We start from the raw sequence: 24495 nt of genomic DNA on the forward strand, positions 1-24495 counted from the left end.
GTTTACCAGGAGCTGAAACACTCCCGGATGGAGAGACCACTCTCCGGCGTGTATATCCTGGCGAATAGGAAGTCTGCTTCCCAATTGAGTACTCCCGGTATGAATATTGCCAGGTTGGCAGAAGACGACTTTCTGCCCAAATCAGAACCTTTGTCACTTCCTTCATGGGTGCATAACTTCTTGGGCCACTGTAGTCGCATTGTCGGACTGTATCTGGACTGGCCTGTTCTGGAGCAGGTTCTGTACCATGATCAGTGCTCTGTATGCTGCTCGCAGTTCCAGAATGTTTATTAGCAGATTACTTACTTGATTTGTGCATCTTCCCTGAAAGGTGTGATGACCTGTCACTGTCCCCCATACGTGAAGGCTGGCCTCCGTGGTGAGAAGCACTCAATTTGGAATCCAGAACGGGCGCCCTTTGTTTAGATGATCCTTTCTCAGCCACCACAGGAGGGAGTGACGAACCTCTGGAGTGAGAAGGATCATCTGAGACCTTATAATATGATGCAGTCTGTTCCACCTGGAGAGAATAACATTTTTGTAGAGGCCTGGAATGGAACTGGGCATATTCCACCATTTGGAAGGTGGATACCATGGATCCCAGGACAAGCATTGCTGAGTGAATGGATACCCTCTGATTTCGGAGCAATTTGTGCACCCGCAATTGTAGAGACAAAAACTTGTCCACTGGTAGAAACATCCTTTGTGCCATGGAATCCAGTAGCGCTCCCAGATGTACCTTCTGCTGTATAGGAGAAAGGGAAGACTTTTTCCAATTGATTATCAAGCCCTGCTCTTGTAGGCAGGCAGTGGCCAGCTGGAGATGATGTTGTAAAACCTCCGTAAACTGCCAATATCAGGAGGTCGTCCAAGTATGGCAGTCCTTCTGAGATGAGTAGTCATGACCGCTATTATCTTGGTAAACACCCGAGGTGCTGTGGACAGACCAAAGGGCAATGGTAATGTTGCTGATGAACAGCAAAACTCAGAAACCCTTGGTGGAATAGTGCAATAGGTACATGCAGATATGCATCCTGTATGTCCAGGGAACCATGAAATCCCCAGGTTCCACTGACAGCATAATTGACCGTAGGGTCTCCATACGGAACTTGGGCACAAGGATGGACTTGTAGAGAGATTTCAAATTCAGAATAGTGCAATGAGACCCATTTAGCTTCTGAATCAAAAACAAAGCTGAGTAATAACTCCTTCCTTGTTAGCTAAAGGAATCTGGGATTATCACCCCTGAATTTAGCAGGGCATGCATGGCCTTGATGGGATCTGATGGGGGAGTTATGCCAACAACCTTCTGAGGAGTAACCCTTTAGGAAGGTATCACATAAGAATCCCCAGTAGGAGGGGGATATCCCACCAAACGCAGTCTCCCTGTTGGAGAGGATAAAAAGACACTAGTCTTTTCGGAATCTGGAACAGTTTACCTTGAGTGTTCCATGCTTCCCCCACAAGCCTAAATCCAGAAGGTGATTTAGGCTGGATTCCCTCAATCTGGTGTCTGGACACCAGGTTTATTAGGCTTTAGGACCTGGTACTTCATCTTCTATAATGAGGATTGAATTAACTGCTAGAGAGGAACATCCACTGATGAATGACACTCCTCTCCGAGATAGACCCAGAGGGAGAAGCTAGTGTATCCTGTGCCTCAGATAATTATCAGAATCTGAAAGCAGGGTGTACTGAGCCATCCAGGTGACCAGCCGTCTAAGCATATAGATGGACTGCACCATCCTGTGCAGTCCATCTATATACTTAGACGGCTGGTGCCTTATTCGCCTGTAACATCTCCAGATAGTTAGATGCTAAAAGCCAGATTCTGAACTGAGTGGACATAACCCTCCATCCAGCATCCAGGAAGGATGTATGAAAAGAAGAAACATAGCAGGCTGTAATCATTGTGGGTAAACCAAAGTGGGAGGCAGTGTGGGAGCTGATAAGCGGTCCACTAACTGCGTCATAACCTGATACCAAGAGCACATTCAAGGTGACCCCTGAAGAGGTGCTGGCAAGGTGGACTGTTGTGGTGTATAACAAGCAACATACAGTCCATCCTGTATGAAATCATGAGAGGCCAATTGCACAGGATTTACATGATACCAGCACAGGGACAACAGTCTCCTGTTTACCCTTGTCCTGAGACATGGGAAATACTTGCAAGTTACCTACAACGAGTGTAGGGTTAACAATGCAATGTGACCCTTTTCACCGATAAAAGTAAACGTGAAGTACTCTCTAACCCCTATACACCAGGTAGTTGTGGGTTAGGAAAAAACAAAAGAAAACAAAATCTTTTTTTTTTTTTTTTACAGCAGTTAGCATAAGTCACATAAAATGCATATAATCAACTACCTAAACACAAAAGTTTGGTAGGATCTAAAATCAACTACCTAAAACACAAGTTTGGTAGGATCTACATGCAGGCCAGTCACCTTTACCACACAAGAAACCATTGACAAAATCCATTACATGATATTGGAAGATCAAAGAATAACAGAGCATTACATTGCCAAACATCTGTGTTCCTCCCAGGAACGTTTATCTCAGCTCAGTGGGTCCCTAAACTTGACCACAAGCGGGAAAGTCTCATCATGGCAAAGCCCAATTGGCAGTGGCGTAACTATGGGGGGGGGGGTGTAGAGCAGGGCTTGTGCCCTTGGCGCCATTGGACCGGCGGCACGGAGGGCGCCGCCGGCCGGTGTCCAGGACACTGGTCAGTGTAGTGCGCACCGCATGGAGTGCGGTCCACACTACACAGTAACAAATGCTGCCGCCGGCTAGTACACTCATACTACCCGGCGGCAGAGTTTGTTTTGGCAGCCAATGAGTGTCAGAGAGACTCTCACTGGCTGCTGCCCTGCGCCCACTGCCGGAGTAGAGCTGGAACTCGCTCATGAGCTCCATCTATCGCTCCATCTTATAGACGCGCCCCCATTCACTGGCCCCCTTTTTGGGCGCGCGCACGGAAGTGCCCTCTCTAGCTCCAGCGCCCTGCCTGCCACCGGAGCTAGAGTGAACACTAGTATATTTTGCAACCACTGTCTTTTAACCTCAGAAGGGTAATAAGATAATTACCAATCATTTAGGCATCATCCAGTCCTATAATTTGATAAATGTAGTTTTGTGACAAATAATGCAGAAAATGCAATACAAAACAAGCCAATATGCATTAAAAAGTGTATCACGTGATTTAATAACTTGGACAACCCCCTTCAGAAGCAATAACTTATTTTCGGAATGTGTTTATATATTTATTTTGTCTCATGGCTAATCTTCTATGAAAGCTATACTTTGTCAGTCTTTTGCTGATAGTAAAGTTTATATTCTACCATTTACTATGCTGCAGAGGCCTGTACACTAGTGGAATTAATTCTGGACACTTTTAGGACATTTTTTAAATTTTGCATTTAGTCATTAAATGTAAAAATACATTATAATCACTTATAATGTATATACCAATCGAAGTATATGAGTATAATCATTACTATTTATTTTTAAGTTGTCATTTGTCAAATTTCCAGTGAAAAATTCAGTAAAACCAGTTTTACAGGTATGCTTTTATTATGGGAAAAAAAATATGCAATTTCAACAATACACAAAATTAATATTTTGTTGGATATCCTCTGTTTTTAAGAACAGCTTTGATTCGTCGAGACATCGAGTGAACCAGACGTCCCAGATCTTTAGATGAAATCACGTGGTACTAGGCCTGGATTATGGCTTCGATCAGCTCTCTCGTTACTTGGATTTTTTCATGATACCATCACTTTAAGCCTTGACCAAAGATTTTCTATAGGATTTAAATCCGGACTATTTCCTAGCCAAGGCAGGAGAGTGATTTGGTGATCACCAAACCACTTCATGGAACTGTTGGCGCTCTGAAAGATACACTTCCGTGGGTTACCTTCGAACAAATCCTCGATTGTCGGCAACAATTTTGCCTCCAGTACTGCTTCTTGATACTTTTTGGCATTGATATTGCCATCAACAACAGCCAAATGTCCCACTCTATGGCTGACCATGCTGCCTCACACCATCACACTCACTGGGTGCTTCATAGTTGCAGTTGTGTACTCAGGCAAAAGATCTTCCCCAGGCCGACGCCAACCAAATTTCACTCCATCACTCCAAGATGCTGATTTTGGTCTCGTTGCTGCAAATAATCTTGTCCCAGTCTTCTTCTGTCCACTCCTTGTGTGCCAGAGCCCAATCTATACGTTTCTGCCTCTGTTTCTAGTTTAGATACGGCTTCTCTCTGGGGTTCCTAGCTCGCAAACCATTGTCACAAAGTTTTTTTGCATGGTTCAGTCACAAACTTGGACACCAGATGTTTTCATTATGTTGTTGATGGCTTTTGTAGACCTTCCACAGTCCTACAGGGCCAGGGGACAGATTCTGCACTCATCTCGTTTTGCAAGAATGGGCTTTCTCCCAGTTCTTGCGGCTGATTTAATCGATCCACTGCTCGCAACCCTTATGCAGAGTTTCCTTACACCTGACTTTGTTGCCCCACCTCCCAACCTCTTTGCAATTTCTTCGTAGGTACACCCTTCCTCACGAAGCATCATGGCTTTGTCTCTCTTCCCAGGCGACTAGTCAACATGTTGTTTCGAGATATTCGGAGCCATTTCAGTCGTTAATCACACTTTGACCAGACCTACAACTAGCTGTGAGGACCTTACAGTAGATTGATTGTAATGGCTGCCACAGTCTGGATGAATTGAGTGCTGAACAAAGCACATGAGCCTGCATGAATGCTGTGTGGGACCTGCTCCCGGATCCTGTCAGCATGCTGCCTGCTGTGACTGGTGACAGCCTGCATCTTCACCACTGACGGTGGCTGTTAAGTGTATTTCAAAACCTTCTCTCTCGCGCTCTTTTCTTTCTCCCACTCTCTCTCTCTCCATCCCCTTCTCTGTTTCCTCTCTCTCGCTGACAAATCATGTTAAAATGCTAAGTAGAAACATCATAGATTAAAATAAAAACATTAAAGTATTGATTTAGTATAGCAGAATATTAATTTTCTACATAAATATCAAATTTTTTTTATTGAAAGTGTCCAGAATTAATTCCACTACTGTAGATCCCTGCATGTAGCTTTTGGATTATCTTAGATTTCTTGACAAAAATGTCTGGTCTTGGAAAGAATTTGCTGCATATTCTCCGTTGGTAAATAACCCTTCGCACAGTAGAATTATAGACTTCATATTTTTGGGAAATGGCCTTATAACACTTTGCAAATGAGTAAGCAGTAACAATTGATTCTGTGCGATTACTGAAGATGTGTTTTCTCCTTGGCTTTGTGGTAAACACAATTTTGAATGCTTCAGACCAAGCTGCCAAAAGTTCTGCTTTTATACAGTGATGGTCTATAAGCACACACAGGTAGTGGACAGAAAAAAAATAATACCTGGGTAAATGAGACACCAATTATATTAAAAGCAAGGCTTCTACAGGGGTGGCTCTTATGCTAGTCCTGGCATGGTTCGTGTCATGCTTTGATCATGTAGAAAAATGCTGACCTACCCGGATTGTCTGTAATGAAGTATAGTATGGTTGCAAGAGGAGACTTTGAAAGAGGGGAGATTGTCGGCCTGTGTTTAGCAAACATTTCAAATACTAAGACAGCTCTACTTGCTAATTCTTCATGACCAACTGTTTCCATATGTATGCATCAAACTGCAAGACAAAGACATCAGCAAACTGCATAAGCTGATGGAAGCACACACTCTGTGCACGTGTCTGATAAGCAAGGAAAAACAGGCAAACAAATAAGATAAACTGACAGGAAGTTTGAACCTATGGCTTGAGCAGCCAGTTTAATGAAAAGTGGTCCAATGAAAACATCACATAGCAAGAATCATTTACCAGGCAATACATGTTCAATGGTGCAAAGAGCACAGGCAACGGACTATCGGGCAGTGGAGGAAAGTGATCTGATCAGATGAATCATCCTGCACCATTTTTGGCAAATCGATGTGTGATGCCAACCTAAAAAAACTGTAGAGACCTGAGTGCTGCTCAATTTACGTAGCATGATTTGAGTGCAACCATTTCTTTGGAAAGCATGGACAATGCTACTTGCTATTTAATGGTAAGGATCATCTCATGTTGCACCATTTCTTATTCACAGGAATGAGTCATCCAGGAATGTAAATTCAACACATACCAATTCCTATACTATTTTAGCATTTAAATAAAGGAACTAAAAGTATTAACTGGGCTTTCAGTCTCATTACGCGTTTCTCCCTATTTTTATCACTCACTTTCACCCTGATAATCATTTACTCCCACCACCAACACTCTCCCACGTGGATCTCACTATTCTCTTCTATCATTTAACTCCTCTAGCTTCCATGTTTTTCAATCACCACCATGCTGCATCAAACCCCCCCTTAGGATTACAGGAGTGCACAGCTCAGTGGAGCAGAACCAGTAGCACAGTGCTCAGCACTTTTGTATTTGGTGCTACAGAATGCAAATCACAAAGTCTACGGGCATAAATTATTTCTCCTTAAGTAAAGCACAACTAACATAATGGTCACGATTCAATTCAATGCGAATTGAATAGCGCCAGGAGGGTGCTCCTGGAGCTATTCAATTTAGCGCGCTACGTCTGAGAATGCCAGTGATCGCGCTGAGACAAAAATTATGTGGGTTCCAGGGACCAATCATTTAAACAATGTGGGGTCCTACTTCATTGTTTCTGGGTCCAATCATAATTTATTGTTTTAAATCTATTAAAATAGCCATCAGACCTTTCCACATGTTCCATAAATACACCCTGACCTCTCCATGTGTCCTTTAAGGTCCCTCACACCATCCCACATGGCAAAAGATCTCCCTACATACCCCTAAAATACCTATCAGATCCCCCACATGCCCTCAGATGTCCCATGTCTCTTGGATCACTGACACATGCCATCACATTACCCCATATTGTTAATATGGCCATCAGCCAAATATGTATACGTCTCTCAGCTGCGATACTCACTGGACTCAAAGAACACACAGCAATAATTTCAGGTGAGAAACACCTTAATTCTTGTTAACATTTCAGTTTATTTCAACCTTCGTAACGTCCCACCTGATGTTATTGCTGTATGTACAAGATCTGAGAGTGCAGTGGCTATCTTAGACACAGTATCCTATGCTGTACTGAGAGCACCCATGCAATTACATTATATATGGGAAAGAGTGCCAGCTATGATCTATCTATATATGTATATAGAATATACACACACACACACACACACTACTCCAGCTCTACCTCCACTGACATTCTTCCTTGTAACACCAGTGATATTACATACACATACTACCACAGCTCTACTCCTCTTCTGCCCAGTGGCCTGTATTACCCACACTGATATTGCACATATAATGCCCCAGTCACTAGCCCACTCTGCATTATCCGTAAAGACCTGTATTACCCCCATTAACACAACAATAAAACATATATAGTGCACCATCTCTACTCCTCAGCTGCTTTCCACTGACCTGTATTACCCCCAGTGACATTATACACATATAATTCTCCAGCTCTGGTTCTGCCCCGCTGATATTACACTGTCCTGTGCATGTCATTCTCTGCTTGTCCCATTGTGTGTACAGACATTACACTGCCCACACTGAGTAATGTGTGCGTATAAGGACTGCGCACTTTCCTATTCCTGACCCATACTCTGTCTGTCATCCGTATCCTCCCGGCAGCAGATAGATGCCCTTCACCACCCATTCTCTGTGTTTTTTTTCCCCATTGCAGTCTCATCGTGTACCAACCCCAACCACCTCCTGTTCTGCCACCTACCGCAGTCATCTTCCACGTGCATGAATCACGCGTATGCTTCCTCCGCTATCACAGTTATCTGGCTTCTGTAGATCACCGGCTTTCTCCAGTAATGTAACTGGCCTCATCCCCTGCCCGGTGGTGACAGCCCCCGGCCACACATAGCAGGCTGAATGATCAGTTTCCTGTCCTCTGGCTCCTGTAGTTTACCGGCGGGGCACCGCGGCTTTCCCCAGTAATATCCCCGGCCTCACCCCCTGCCCGGCAGTAACAGCAATCCAGCCACACACAGCAGACTGGTTGATCTGGATCCTACGCAGAGCTGAGGGTGGGGAGATCACACTCACTATGGTCTCCTCCTCTTCCACTGCCTTTGAAGCATGAAATTATTACAGGACAGCGCGCATCCTGAGGGACCCATCGGTTTGTTTTTTCTGAGTCCCCACTGTCAATTATCAATTACGCTATGGCGCTTATTTGCGATCGCTGAGCGCGCTGAATTGAATAGCTCCAGGAGCTCATTCCCGGCGCTATTTAATTCGCATTGAATTGAGCTAAATGAGAGGTACATATTCTGAGGAACTGATTAGTCAAGGAATATCTGAGCGGTACATAAATAACATGTTCTGCGCATGTGTGGCGTTTGCTAAATACCTGCAATGTTTTACTCAAAAAACAAAGGGTTAAGCAAGAAACATTACACATTATGTAGGGGAGCAAAGTATAAAACAAATTGTAAATAAAATCGATAATGCTTGAAATCCTTTCAGATAAAGCACTTCATACTGAAGGCAGACCAAATACATTTACATAGATCCCGGAACTCCTTAGCGGCTTCCAATATCTTCATGGCTTATGGCAAGGGTGCTATTCTTTATATAAAAAATATAGAACTCCACTATTTATTCAAATGATTGTTAGGCGTTTATAGTGACTGTATTATTTCCCTTGGAAAGAGACTGTTATTCTTTAGCGCTTACCTCACGTCTGCCGGAGTGCTTTGAGAGTAGGGGTTTGCAGAACAAGCAAGAATCTTCACCACCGACCCTGGATGATATGTTTCTAGGATATGAACTGCTGTAGGATAAACTGGTTCCTCAAATGCAAGCTCTACATAATCCTGACTGAAGAAACTTGGTGATGTTCTTTTGAAAGGAAGAGGGGAGCATGGGCATTGATTCCACCAGTTTCCATATGTCCGAAACACAGCAGTCTGGGTGAAATCCCCGGAACTTGGATACACATTGGGAGTGCCCGCTAAATTCCACATGGTGTAAGACATGCTGTTTTCACTTCCATAGTGAGAACTGAAATCCAGGACTTCTTTGGCATATTGCACAGCTTCAGTAGACATTGGCAAAGCACGGCTGTTTGATTCAATGGCTCTACGACTGTTAATCATTTCACCCCTACTAGCTAACCGGGCCCGCCGCTGGAGGCAAATATAATAATACATACTCAGAACGGTTAGCATGGGAATGCAGGTTGACAAGTGACTCAAAAAGATTGGACCAATAAACAGTGCAGCTTAGCTTGTAGGTTTCAGTAACTGATAGCTGACCTGGTAAACACATCCCTGCAGAGAATAAAAAATATAAATAAATAACAATTGAAAAACATTTCTACTTGTTACTAAAACCACAAAACATTGCACAGCTATGAAATTTAAAAAGGATCAACATAATTTACATATATACTTCTTGCATGGTGTTGTGAATATAATTTTTATCAAACTGAAATTTTAAGATAAATGACCATAGTTCTGTTTAAGGTCATTATCTTGCAGACCAATTTATTTTGTTTCTATCCATGCTACATCACTGCATGCAGATAATTTATCTAGTATTTTACCATATTTTCTCTCATTGCGTTCTAATTAGAATATAACTTCTATTGACGACCTTGACTCACAAAATGTCAACGTGACTAATTGGCCATTCACAGTGCCGGGTAGCGTCAGACTGGAGAGCAGATCTGATCCCTCCACAGTATGAAAGGAAAATTGCGGTTGCCATCTGGAATAGTCTGCAGTGTTCAGTGAAGAAAGGGGACAGCCTGTGTCCATTCTCTGCATTTCAGTGGCTGCATGTTACTGGTCCTTCTGTGTAGTCAGCAAGTGGGGCAATATCTGGGCAGCGCTGACTATCTGTGTCCAGTTAGTAAGTGGGGCAGTATCTGGGCTGGATATCTGTGTCCAGCCAGCAAGTGGGGCAGTATGTGGGCCACTCTTTAAAATGACATGTGTGTCTAACCAGCATCTGCATTATCTATACACTCCTTAACCACTTAACTGACGTGGTCGTATGGGATACAAACACAACCAGCTGTGCTTCAGCTGACAAGGTGCGAGCACACCGCCCCGCTGTGTTTTTGAAGAGGAAATGTGTTCTACACATGTGCAGAACAGATCTCCTCTGACTCCTTGGACTTTCCTGCGGACCCAGCAATTTCCGACCGATTTTGCTGGGAAAATAGTAAGTTAAGTGATTAAAAAAAAATTGTGTCCAAACAGCAAGCATGGAGCACTTGGGCTGCTCTTAAATATATATTTATGTCCAACCAACAAGAGTGCAGTATACAGCCCGTTCTTAAAAAGTTTGTGTCCGACCAACAAGTATGCAGTATCTGGTTGGCACTTGAGACATATTTTTGCCCAAACAGCAAGTGTGCAGTATCTGAGGCACTGTAGAAAAATGTATATGCATCCAAACACCTAGGGGTATATATACACTAAAGTGCGGGTTTATAGAAGTGGAGGTGATGCCCATAGCAACCAGATTCTACTTATCTAGCACCTTCTAAAAGATAATAGCTAGAATTTGATTGGCTGTTTAGGGCAACACCTCCACTAAAGTAAATATACGCCCAAGTGTACAGTATCTGGGCCACACTTTAAAAAAAAAAAAATAAGAGTTATGGTATAACATACCTCAGTTAACTCTTTTTCTTCAAGGTCAATAGGGTCCACAGGATCTACCTTGGAGTATGTAGTTGAAGTGATCCATTGCACCAAACAGCTTACAGCTTTGAAGCTCCCAGCATGCACTGGTCCTCCTCCCTATATAACCCGGCCCCAGCCACAGGCATTCAGTTTGTAAACAAGCCCTAAGCATCATCTGGATCACAGGAAGAGAAGCCTTTGGCCTTTAAGACGGAAGACTCAAGAGCCATGCAGTCAAAGCCAGCTGTGGCAAATCCGTATACAGACAGGGACCCTGCACTAGCAAATCCGGTCGTAGAGGCAGTGGAAGTAGACTGTCTATGGATAGACGTGTCAGATCGGTGAACCAATGTCTCCTGGGCCAGGCAGGAGCTATTAGAGTTATCCTGCCGCCCTCCTGCTTGAACTTTCTGACAACTTTTGGGAGGAGGCAGGAAATTGGAGGGAACAGGTATGCCAACCTAAAGTTCCATCTCATCACCAGAGCATCCAAAAAGGCAACTGAGGGGTCCCTTGTTCTGGACCCGTACCTGGGCAGCTTGTGGTTGAGGTCTACGTCTGGTAGTCCTCACCTGTCCACCAGGAGTTGGAAGACGTCTGGATGAAGAGCCCATTCTCCGGCGTGTATGTCCTGATGACTTAGGAAGTTTGCTTCCCAGTTGAGGACTCCTGGGATGAATATTGCAGAGATTGCTGGAAGATGGCATTCTGCCCACTGCAGAATGTTCGCCAGTTCCCTCATGACTGCCGGACTTTGTGTGCCTCCTTGATAATTTAGGCCACCGCAGTTGCGTTGTCAGACTGCATCTGGACAGGCCTGCCTTGAAGAGGGTCCTGTGCCAGAATGAGCGCTCTGTGCACTGCACAAAGCTCCAAACCATTTGTAGGTGACTTTCCTGATCCGTCCACCTTCCGTGAAAGGTGTGATGACCAGTCACCACTTGCATCCATAGTGAGGAGTACCCATTCTGGGACACATAACTGGCAACCCTTGTCTAAATGAGTCGTCTGCAGCCACCAAGCGAGGGAGAGTCGAACCTCTGGCGAGATGCATATCATCTGAGACTTTATCCGATGATACCGATCATCCCAATGAGACAGAATCCATTGCTGCTGGGACCTGGAATGGAACTGGGCATAAGCAACCATGTCGAATGTGGACACCATGGAGCCCAGCACCTGCATTGCCAAGTGAACTGATACTTCCTGCTTGCATAGTAGACACTGCACCAGAGATTGAAGAGCTGCAATCTTGTCCTCTGGCAGAAGAATCCTCTGTCCAAGAGCATCCAGCAATGCCCCTAAGTGCACCATTTGCTGAGTTGGAGAAAGAGAAGACTTTTTCCAATTGATTATCTAGCCGTGCTCTTGTAGGCAGACAATAGTCATCTGGAGATGACATTGTAACATCTCCTGAGATTGTGCCAATATCAGGAGGTCGTCCAAATATGGCAGTATAATGACTCCTTGTCGTCCTAGATGAGCAGTCATGTCTGCCATTATCTTGGTAAATACCTGAGGGGCTGTGGCCAACCGAAGGGTAGAGCCTGTAGTTGGTAATGTTGATCTACTGCAATTCTCAGAAATCCTTGGTGAGATCGTGCAATAGGAACAAGCAGATAAACATCCTGTATGTCCCGGGAGACCATGAAATCTCCAGGCTCCATTGCCAGCATAATTGACAGTAGGGTTTCCATATGAAATTTAGGCACATGGATGAATCTGTTGAGACTGCAAATTCAGGATAGGGCAATGTGACCCATTTGGTTTCTGAATCCAAAACAAATTTGAATAACCACCTCTTCCCTGTTGCATCACAGGAACAGAGATTATGACTCCCGACCTCAGGAGGGCCCCAATTAGCCTCCTGGAAGGCCAAAGACCTGACCGGGTCTACTGAAAGGGTTATACCAACAAACCCCAGAGGAGGATGCCCGAGGAACGTGATGGCATAACCATGGAGAGACCTCTCGAACCCAGACATCCGTAGTCATCTGATGCCAGACATGAGAAAACTGTAGAAGTCGGCCTCCCATCCTGAGACCTTCCAGGGGGAGGCCCGCCCCATCAGGCAGTGGGCTTATCGTCCGGCTTGGAAGCAGGACGTCAGCGGTTTCTTGTGGGAATTATCCTATCTAGAGGAAGACTGTCCCTTTGCCCTACCATGTGGGCAAAAGGACCGAGCTAATGACTGCCTATACTTAGGGTTAGTCAGTCGTAGATGGCAACCCCGCAGATTTAGATGTCACCAGAGAAGACACTGTCATCCAGCTCTGGTCCAAACAATACCTTCCCAACAAAAGGCAAAGACTCCAGGGCCTTCTTGGACCCTGTATCCGGGTCTTTAGCCAAAGGGATCTTCGAGCCGCAACTGAAGTTGCCGATACCCTAGAAACCAAGAGACCTGCATCAATGACCGCTTCCCCCATATACATAGCTGCTTCTTGCATCTGCCTGAGATGACAGCTGTTCTTTGGTAGCATTCGGCATGCTATTCTCCAGAGCCTTCGCCCATTCTTCCATAGCTTTGGCTACCCAGGCTACAGCCATAGCTGGTCTGGTAATAACTCGAGAGAATGAAAACACTGATTTTAAATAGTTATCAAGTTTACTATCTGTAACCTCTTTCAATGAGGATGCAGCAGGAATAGGTAATATAGAGCTCTTGATCAATCTAGTTACATGAGCATCTACTGAATGGGGAACTTTGTTACACTCACCAAGTACAAATGGGTATCGAGAAGTTAAATTCCTAGTAACATGAAAATGCTTACTTGGAGTACACCATGCTTCGTCAGTTGTTCGGACTGAGGAAAATAATCTTTAGCCACCTTCTGATGCCTAAAGACCGGAGTCTTAGATTTAGGCTGAACTTCCTCTTCCACTATACTCTAACTGATCTAACTGCTTTCACCAAAGAGGAGACATCCACAGAGGACTGATGGTATCTTCCACTGAGCAAGACCCCGAACTCTGAGTATCAGAGTGCAATGAGAAGGTTGAGTAAGAAATCTAAGGCAATGTCTGAAGAGAACCTCTCTTATGCCCCTGCTTTACTGCTCCTGGTCTATTCACCTGCACCACTTGCTAAGGGACTATAGACGGCAGCATACTCTGTCTAGAGTGAGCAGAAGAATCAAACCAATAGGGATTCATGGGGGACATATACATAGAAGGATGCAAATGTTGTGGGTACCCCATAGCAGGAGGCAATATCGTGACAGGAGCACGTGAAGCTGCGGCCCTGTCCACCAAATGCGACAACACCTAAGAGCAAGAGACCACCCAGGGTGGTTCCTGTGCTGGTGCAGGTGCACAAGATAGAAAAGGTGGCTGTTTGCAACAGGCACTACACAACCCATCTTGCACAAAATCCTGTTCAGACAGGCCTGCAAAAGAGGATTTACATAATTTTAGCACAGAAGGCTCATCCTTCTCTCCTTTACCTTAGATTAGACATAACAATATGTAACAGGTATAAGGTATAGAGTATAAATGCAATGTGACTTTAAATTTGAAAACCCCACACATCTTCAGAGGGATGAGGAGAAGCACAGTAATAGATATATCTGAGTTTTGAAAACAAAAAGGCAGTATAAATACAGCAGCTAGCATCACAGTCACATACAATGAATATAATCAAATGCTAAATGCAAATGGACTCTGAATCAACTGACCAGCTCCCTCAGGGGTATTGGTAGGATATAGAGTGCTATATACCTGACCCAAGGGAGAGGTATACAGGGAGACAGACCTAACCTCTGAGACCAACAGCTTTCAGCAGCGCACCCAAGGTAGACTGTGAGCGTCTCACACACGAGGTGGTCAGAAGTAGAAAACTAGACACGGGAATCTGCAACCAGTTGGGGGAGGAGTTGCGTCTGGGTTGGGGGTGGAGCAGCCGGGGGAGCACCTAAATCCCCTAAGCTGCGATTTTGACGGCACTGGTACGCTGGCCTCACAGTAGTAGACGCTCCTAGTGCTCTCTAGTGGCAACAGACGATATGGCCCCGGCCGCCTTAATGAGGACACGTTAAACGGGACCTTCACCCGCAGCTGCCTCCGATGCGTCTCCTACACCGGAGGTCTGGACTGCTCCGCGCATGATTCCCCACATATGGAATCATCTTACTTGCCATCTCTGTGAATCCAATCGCAGTCCGGACCCCAGCAACGCCGCTAACTAAGCCACACTGTGGTCCGCCGAAATTCCCAAGGGCATATGGCGGTACTGACGTTTAGGCATAGGCGGAGGTAAGAGTCGCAGTATATGCGTCGTATTCGGTGCCTAATACTGCTAACTCAGAAGTTCAAACAGCTAAGGTAAATCAAAAAATAAAAAAGCTTGGGACTGCCTAGGCAGTCCAGCTATTAAAACGGTGCGTCTGGATACTTGCCGCGTACCAAACAAAAAAAACTGAATGCCTGCAGCTGGGGGCGGTGTACATAGTGAGGATTACCAGTGCATGGTGGGAGCTTCAAACCTGTAAGCTGGTGCAATGGATCACTCCAACTACATACCCCAAAGGTAGATCCTGTGGACCCTGTAGAAGTGCCTAACCAACAGGTGTTCAGTATCTGGTCCGCTCTTAAAAAAACATGTGTCCAAAGAGCAAGTGTGCAGTACCTGTTTGTCCTATTTAAAATAATCTCCTGTCTGCAAGTGTGTATTATCTGGCTCACTCTTTAAAATTATATTTATCATCTTTTTCTAGGCCACTCTTTAAAATTTTTATTATTTTTGTTCATCCAGCAAGTGGGCAGTATCTAGAGAGCTGGTTAAAACACAAATATAATTTTTAAGAGCAGTTAACCATAATGAGCAAGAAATGAAATCAGAAAACAACTATCTTAAGATTCTTTAAGAAAGATTAAAGTACGAATACAACAGAGCCAGATATTTCCAACAAGGATATTGCAGACGAGGCTGGTCCATCCTATAAATCACAGTCTGTTCCGCATGAAAAATGTTTCTTTAAACATTGCATACTGTATCATGATTAAACAGTGAATGGTTTAAAACACTCCAGTGATTGTTGGAATAAGATAATGGAATGATGTGTACCACATGTATAAAATATGGAGAGAGACCGGCCACAAACAAGAAAATGACTTGGGTGACTATTCCATGCAAGAGACTTCAAAAAGAAAGTTTTCTTTGCAATGAGCAAAGTGAGTTACAAACGAATATGTATTCAATTAAAAATGTGTTCTTGAAGAAAATGGGTTAGGAGAAATTGAATGATCAATTTCAGTTTTTATTAACTTGCAAGGAGATGCTTTTGTGAGAGCTTTAAAAATTATGTATAAGTTGTCAAGAAAATGAGCTAACACAAACTACACTGTACGAAAAATTGCTTAAGCACTGCAAGACTATGGGTGGTATTCAATAAATTTCGCAACCGCGATACTTTTTCGCCTGCCGGACTTTTCGCCTATATCGTGTTTTGGGTGCGAAAACTTTTCACGCGCTCGTCCCTGCGATTCCCCGTATTCAATATGAAAGTACGCCAAAACGGCACCCGGCGATACTTGAACAGGCGGAAAGTCATCTCCAAAATGGGGTAAACAGCCTGGCACCACCCAAAAGATGCACTGACATGGGGGATCCCTATGGATACTCCTGAATTGGCCCGATGAAGGTATTTGGTGTATTTAAATGGTCTCAATAGCTGCTGTTTTGCGTATTTGCATAAGGGGTGAAGAATAGCATTTTCTTGTATTTTTTAGAGAAAATAACTACTCCCAGCAAATTTTGGGTACCTGAAAATGGGGGATAGCATATTTTAAAGTTTCAAAATTTGTGAAAATTCCACCTACCGCAAGCACCTGCAATAAAAAAACACCTAGGGCATACATGGGGACCCCCTGGAGTCTATTTCACTAGTTTTTAACTTTGTCCCCCGACTTTTTTTTTTTCGCCCCCAAAATGAAAGTAGTTCTTTGGGGTGTTCTTACGTTTTGTTTTTTTTTAAATGTTGACGCAGTTTACCTTTGGGGGAGTGTTTTAAGGCTGCACGGGGGTTCCCGCAACGTTACACCCCATAACCACAATTCTGCACTTTTTTCCGCCTGCTATTCATAGGCGAAACTTTTCCGCCAGGAACATTGCATTGACTTTCCGTGTAGGTGAAAAGTCTTTGAAATTGAATACGGCGAAAAGATTCCACCCACGATACTTTTTCGCCGAATCGGACTTTTCGCCTCAAATTGAATACGGCACTATGGATTGTAAATATTTAAAACTTCTTGATATTGGAAAGAAAGAAATTAGAACCTGGGAAAAAATAATGCAAGACTTGTTTGAGCATTATCCTAAAAATGGAAGTCCTGCAATCTAAAGCTGGGTACACACATTTGCGATCACTTAGCTGATCGGGTTGAAGTAACGTTCTAGATCAGCAGAGCAGTGTGTACCCAGCTTGCCCCCTGTGACCCTGTATACACTGAGCTAAAAATAGCTTAGTGGAAATTAGAGCACTTAGCAACTATTAGTCTATCTCTGTATGGGTTAAGGAGAACTCCTACAAACTTTACTTTCGCTGGTACCTAGTACCCAACCATCTTCATTCTATTTACCCTACTGCCACTGAGCTACAGTATGCTGGCGAATGTGTGGTCAACAAGGAGCCCTGTTGCATATTTGGTGGTCCGGACACCTGAAGCCAACCATTCAAGAAGAAGGTCCATGATTTAATTAAATCTATCACTAGGTTACAAATGCCAAATTCCCCTCTTTACTCCTTAACAGCCCGTCCTATTCCACATACTCCACGCCCACTACAGAAACTAATCAAACATATACTGTCATATATACTATATGTCACATTGCGTCCAGTTGGAAAGCAGCTGCACACACCCATCTTTGTCTGCCACAATCAATGTGATCTGGTCCATTTATAGAATGGAAAGGATCACTTTGATATTACATGATACTTCAGGTAGCATTATTAAAATATGGACTCCATGGACAAAACACTTTGAGGCCAAACTTCCATTAAATACGATATAAATGTTATCATATGTCTATCATACATTGACTTTGGCAATACACACTGACGAGTCCCTCTTCCCCATCTCTCCCCTATTCCCCTTTCTATATTCTGTTCGCCTCCTTCTGCTTTTTATTTCCACTTTGTTCTATGGTCACCACGAGCATCTCTGATACGCCCAGGCTATATTGGACTCCCACCTCTGAAAGGCGGAGATGTACTAAGCTCTGGAAAGTGATAAATTGGAAAGTGATAAACTACCAACCAATCAGCTCCTAGTTGCCATCTTACAGGCTGTGTTTGAAAAATGACAGTTAGGAGCAGATTGGCTGGTAGTTTATCACTCTCCAGTTTATCACTTTCCAGAGTAGTGGTCACCAGCCTTAATTGGGGTGTGAGCTACTCCAAAAAAATGAAACCTCCTGAAGAGTTAACATTTAAAAAAAATAAATAAATTTGGCTAATTACTGAAAATTTTAAGATCTTATGGAAAATTAAAAAAATGTTTCAAAGAAAACTATGCATTTAATATAGTGATATTGTTGCACATTTCACTTTTAATTGCCAGCTCCAAGGAGGTACGGTAAGTGCAGTAGAGTAGCAAAAGATATAGGCAGGGTTGCGATGTGATTTTCCTGGCAGGGCTGGGTGGAAATCACTCGCCCCAAATGTAGTCCACACCTGTGATGTCCAGACGGTGTCCGTAACATATTGAGCCGCCCTACGGCATTCACCTGACGTGCGTCCCCGTGGCTCCACCCACGGTTTTGACAGAGGTCGCTTCCTCCTAGTTGACTCAGTAGTACTGCAGCTGGGCAAGGTACCCAAATTACGTCCGCGAGCTACGGGTTGAAGACCACTGTTCAAGAGCATAGTACATCTACCCCTTAGACTTATGCATCTATCAGTTCAACTGTCGCTTTTTTGGTCGGCCTGTTTTGTTTTTTATTGTTGACCGTGTCTTATTTGCTCTTGTATCCCTTATGTTGTATTCTATACCTATATATGTATATCGCAATTTTGTAAAAATGTAATTTAACATATTTTTCACAAAAGAAAAATAAAGCTCAGTGCATTCCTCTATGTGATCGGGAGGTTGGCATCTAAAATATTAAACAGCACATAAGATGCAACCTTCAGATCTGACAGTTGCAGGAGGTTATACGCCAAAAATCAACTAACGTTCCTGCATACACACCTTTACATCTGACCTGATATCGGGGTGATCAACCCAGTGATTGTATAGGGTTGAACCCAGCTTTAAACTATGAAAATTATAAACTCTAACTGAAACTCGTGAGCCATGGCAGTAGAGGTCCTGTAGATAAAGGAGTTGATGCTGGGACGGCTGTATATGCATCCAAAAATTATGCTTTAAAAAAACACGTAAACATAGTGTATTTAACAGCTCTGCTTTCAACACAGGGGTTTATTCAGAAATAATGTAAGGTGTTCTCTTTATTACTATTATACATAAAAATGTTGTGTTTTCTTTTAATTATACTGGTCTGCGTTTTAAGTTTGTTTTTTTCCCTGAGGTCAAGGTTTTCATAGGTGAGCTTTTATATTTAGTGGATGATGAATTCAAAAACATAACTAATTTAAAAAAAAAGTTAATATTTCGTAAATAAATTGTTACGTTTGGAAATTATAATGCTTATTGTTTCAAAGCAGACTTACATTCACATCAAATGTTCATTATATATATGAAATGGTACACAAGTACAGTTATTCTGGGAGAAAGGATCTTTTCAAAGACTTTCGTGTGTTTAGCACCTGGAACATCTCTCGAGGGAATCTCTCACCAGCAATAGTCTGCAAGCATATTCACATCCCAGCGCCCTGGTACCACTCAAATGACTTGATGAAAGCGCTCTGCTTGCTCTTCGCTGAGATCACAACAGTTTTCAGTAAAGTAGTCTAAGGGCCGTATTCAATTAGAAGCGAAAATTCTGTTATCGGCGATAATTTATCACCGATTACGTCATTATCCCCATATTCAATTTCAAAGACTTTTTGCAGGTGCAAAAAGTCTGTCAAAAACTGGGGATAAGTTTTCACCACAGAATAGGTGGCAAAAAAAATTGCAGAATTGGGGTTTTGGGGTGCAGATTTAAACAAAGTACCCTGCACCCCTTGGAATGTCCCTGTAAAGTAATCAGTGTCAAAAAATGTTTTTTAAAAGTTCGATAGGACACCCCAAAAAAAGTGGTTTTGTTTTGGGGGCGAAAAAAGTTGAGGGACAAACTAAAAAACTAGCGAAATAGACTCAGGGGGGGGTCCCCAAGTATGCAGCAGGTGTTTTTTAGAATGCGCTTGGTTGCGGCACATGGATTTTTAATGATATTTTAAAAAATCACTTTAGGGACTTAAAGATATGCTTGCACCCATTTTCATGTACCCCAAATTTGATGGGACTAGTTATTTTCCAACAAAAATGTTGCTAAATAATATTCTTTACCACCTTTACAAAGACGCATAAAAGCATCTACCGACAGTTTCAAAACCCCAAATACATTTAGCAGGCCAATTCAGGGGTACCCATAGTGACTCCCCATGTCAGACCATCTTTTGAGGGGTGACAGGCTGGTTTCCCCAAAAGTGACAGGACTTTGATACTTACCTTTTCGCCGGGTCCCGTTCTCGCCGATTCCGAATTGAATACGGGGATACGCAGGCACGTGACCGATACTTTATCCCAGGAAAAACGGCGATGACGGCTTTTCGCTGCTAATTGAATATGGCCCTAAATGTGAGCTGTGGAAATGCATCTTTATGTGGACTTGAATGCAGCGAGGCACTCCTCTCATTGTCCTCCAATGTAGCAAAACCTGTTTGGGTGATTCTTGCACTTCCTATTTATTTTGTAAAACAATTCACTCATCGAGCTCAAGCCAGACTACCTGGAGCTGCGATACATATAACAGCACACATATAATTCCCCCCTCTCTCTCCTGTACAGAGTTGCCAGTTATCGCCGTAGAAATTTGCTAATCTCGAGAAGCAAAGGAGAGCATTGACAGGACCTGAGCTGATTGAGCAAAAGGAGTTATATTTTTAAAACCACCATGCACTAATTATAAAAGATCACCTAAATAAACCCTCAAAAATATTGCAGACCAGGTTATTACTATTACACATGCAAACATTATGTTCTCTTTATTACTATTGTACATAAAAAGGTCACATGTTCTCTTTCAGTATTACTATTATACATGCAAACGTCACGTGTTTTATTTAATTATTACTATTATACATTGAAAACGTTATGTGTTCTCAATCATTGTTACTATTATACATTGAAAACGTTATGTGTTCTCAATCATTGTTACTATTATACATTGAAAATGTCGTGTTCTTTCATTATTACTATTATACATGCAAACGTCATGTGTTCTTGCATTATTACTATTATACATGCAAACATGTTCTTTCATCATTACTATTATACATGCAAACGTCATGTGTTCTTGCATTATTACTATTATACATGCAAACATAACGTGTTTTATTTAATTATTACTATTATACATTGAAAACGTCATGTGTTCTTTAATTTAATACTATTATACATGCAAACGTCATGCGTTCTTTCATTATTACTATTATACATGCAAACGTCATGTGTTATTTCATTATTACTATTATACATGCAAACATAACTTGTTCTCTTTATAAAACTCTTTGATAGCCAAACAACATACCAATTCCATAAACTCATTAAACTCGGAGCTGGTAAATAATACATATAGAGCCGCCTCCGTCAGGCACACTAGGCTATCAGCAATCACCATGTATGTGATGGGAGTAGTTACTATTAGCCTCCCTCAGCAGCAGGCAATAAGAAGAGCCCATAACAAGTTGTTGTTACCCCGGACCTGCCTTTTGGGTAGCAGCGCCGGCCTCCCGGCTGACAGGTAACCTGTTACCAGGCTGCCATAGTTACCTTCCAGCTGTACCGAGCCAGCCGGTACCGTGCCGCTGAGGAACGGCTGCAATCCTAGGTAGCGGGTACCGGAAACAGCAGAACTGCTAACCCTGCAATACACTTCCTAACCTCGCCCACCGCAACCGCTCATCACCAATCACCGATCAGCTTTCAGATCACCTATAAACTTCTGAGAATAGAGAGTTGATACGATTGGCTGTGCGGTATAACGTCTGACAGGAGCTACGTGAGTCTGTGTGACGGCAGCGGGGAGGGAACGCGGTGTCTGGGCAGCAGCCGTACGGGCGGGCGGGGTTTGTGGTGTGTGCTGCTCTGTGCATGGTATGGGGGGTGTCTGCCCCTGCTGCTGTTGACTGTTGTTGTTGTGTTGTTCTATTATTAGTGGCTGGTAGATCAGTAAATTCATATTCCACAATCTATTGGAGCTGAGGGTTTGCAGTCACACTAGAAATATTGATTGAAAGCCTGTAGAAAATATGGTAAATTTTATTTTCTATTTTAACAGACGTCCTCACATTAATACCGGTCATCTACTATTTAGTGTCCCATTTATTAACGAGGCTGAAGTTATCTTCTTATTCAGAACATGTTATATTAAAACATTTTTATCAAATAGAATCAATAAGCTTACATTGAATAAACAAAATATGGTATCTATTACACAAATTTTAATTGTACTTTGCTTGGCCCACAAAGATTTTGGGCATGAAATAGGGAGGTAAAGTGGGCACAAGGACCAGATTTTCTATATTTGAATAAGTAGCTGTAGTTGTGCAGGGGTTAACTAGCCTTGGCCAAAAAAATTGACACTTGGAATTCACAGAGGGTGGTCACTTACATATGACCCACATGCAATTGGCCTTGCCCAACGAGGTTTTGGACATGAAATACAGCATTAAAGTGGGCACAGGCACCAATACATTTGAATAAGTAATTGTGCAAGAGTTAAAGAGCCTTGGACATCAAATTTGACACTTGGAAGCCACAGAGGGGGGTCACTTACATATGACCCACATGCAATTGGCCTTGCCCAACACGCTTTTGGGCATGAAGTAGGGTGGTAAAGTGGGCACAGGGACCAGATTTTCTATATTTGAATAAGTAGCTGTAGTTGTGCAAGGGTTAAAGAGCCTTGGGCAACAAATTTGACACTTGGAATCCACAGAGGGGGGTCACTTACATATGACCCATTTGCAATTGGCCTTGCCCAACAAGGTTTTAGGCATGAATAGGGCAGTAAAGTTGGCACAGGCACCAGATATTGTCATTTTGAATAAGAAGCTGTAATTGTGCAGGGGTTTAACCCCATTTATCTAGGATTGGGTATGGGATCCCATCGGTCAGGATGGCGATGGTCAGAGTACCGACAGCGGCATCTTGACAGAATCCCGACAAGATAATGTAAGTACCATAACCTACCTCTCCACGCACCGTAAACCTAACCATCACCCCTTTTTGCATAACCCTCCCCCTAGTGCCTAAACCCAACCCCATAAACCTAACCCTGCCCCTGGTGCCTAATCACAAAACTCCCACTATTCCCGGATACTTACCTTTGGGGTTCTTGCACCGGTATAGTGATTGGCGGTATACCCAGAACCCGCCCTAGCCAATTTGGTGCCCTAGGCAAAAAATTTACTGGTGCCCCCTACGTAGTAATACCCCATAGTAATGCCCTTGTAATAGTGCTCCCATAGTAATGCCCCTGTAGTAGTGCCCATATACAGTAGTAATACCCCCATAGTAATGCTCCTGTAGTAGTGCCCATATACAGTAGTAATACTCCATAGTAATTCCCTTGTAGTAGTGACCCCATAGTAATACCCCTGTAGTAGTGCCCATATACAGTAGTAACACCCCCATAGTAATGCCCTTGTAATAGTGCCCCCATAGTAATGCCCATGTAGTAGTGCCCATATACAGTAGTAATATTCCATAGTAATGTCCTTGTAGTAGTGCCCCATAGTAATGCCCTTGTAGTAGTGCCCTCATAGTAATGCCCCTGTAGTAGTGCCCATATACAGTATTAATACCCCCATAATAATGCCCCTATACAGTAGTAATACCCCCATAGTAATATCCCTGTAGTAGTGCCCATATACAGTAGTAATGCCCCCATAGTAATGCCCCTGTAGTAGTGCCCATATACAGTAGTAATACCCCTGTAGTAGTGCCCATATACAGTAGTAATACCCCCATAGTAATGAAGGCGGAAGTGCCCTTCATGCCCATTAAGGCCAGCTAAGCAAGTAAGTTGTCCGCTCGCCACAAGGTTATATTCCCCCTCTATGCCCACTTGGATAGTAGGGAATGACGCTGGACACTGGAAATGATGCTGGACACTGGCTGATGACATCAGGGTCCTCTCCGGGAAGGGGATTTAAACATTACCCAGGGAAAAGGTATATAATTAGGGTTAATTGTAGAAGAAGGTGTGGTATAGATATAATAAAAAGTAAAGGGAGACAGTCAGTGGGAATCAGTATAATTTACCGCCGGCCGCATGGCTGGCGGTTCAAATCCCGACAGCGGCTGCCCGACACAGGAGGAAATCCCGATCATCGGAAGGTAAGTATTTGCTAATGTAATTTCCCCACCCCAACCCTCCGTTATGGTGCCTAACCCCCCCCCCCCCCAGTGCCTAAACCTAACTCCCCTTCCCTGCCACCTAAACCTAAGTCCCCCGGGGGGGATGCCTAACCCTAACCTACCCCAGAGGGTACCTATCCCTCCCAATACATTTGAATGAGTAGTTGTGCAAGGGTTAAAGAGCCTTGGACATCAAATTTGACACTTTGAATCCACAGAGGGT

General features: G+C 43.4%; 1 protein-coding gene across 4 annotated transcripts in view; it reads right to left on the minus strand.

Moving 5' to 3' along the window:
• Window positions 1–21805, minus strand: part of FBXL4 (F-box and leucine rich repeat protein 4) — an 84968-nt gene extending 63163 nt beyond the window's left edge. For 2 of the 4 annotated variants that reach the window (XM_088472180.1, XM_088472196.1), the window contains exons 1-2: window positions 21681–21805; window positions 8782–9377 (exon numbers count right to left, since the gene is read on the minus strand). In XM_088472180.1, coding sequence (XP_088328306.1) covers window positions 8782–9275 — 494 coding nt within the window. In that variant the 5' untranslated portion in view covers window positions 9276–9377; window positions 21681–21805. Of the gene's footprint in view, window positions 1–8781; window positions 9378–21438; window positions 21590–21616 lie in introns of those variants that run through there. The other 2 variants (XM_088472188.1, XM_088472193.1) reach the window with 2 other exon arrangements.
• Between the last annotated feature and the right edge of the window lie 2690 nt (window positions 21806–24495).

The sequence above is a fragment of the Taudactylus pleione genome, unplaced genomic scaffold, assembly GCF_031769625.1.
Source record: "Taudactylus pleione unplaced genomic scaffold, aTauple2 ptg000015l, whole genome shotgun sequence".
NCBI classification, from domain to species: Eukaryota; Metazoa; Chordata; class Amphibia; order Anura; family Myobatrachidae; genus Taudactylus; species Taudactylus pleione.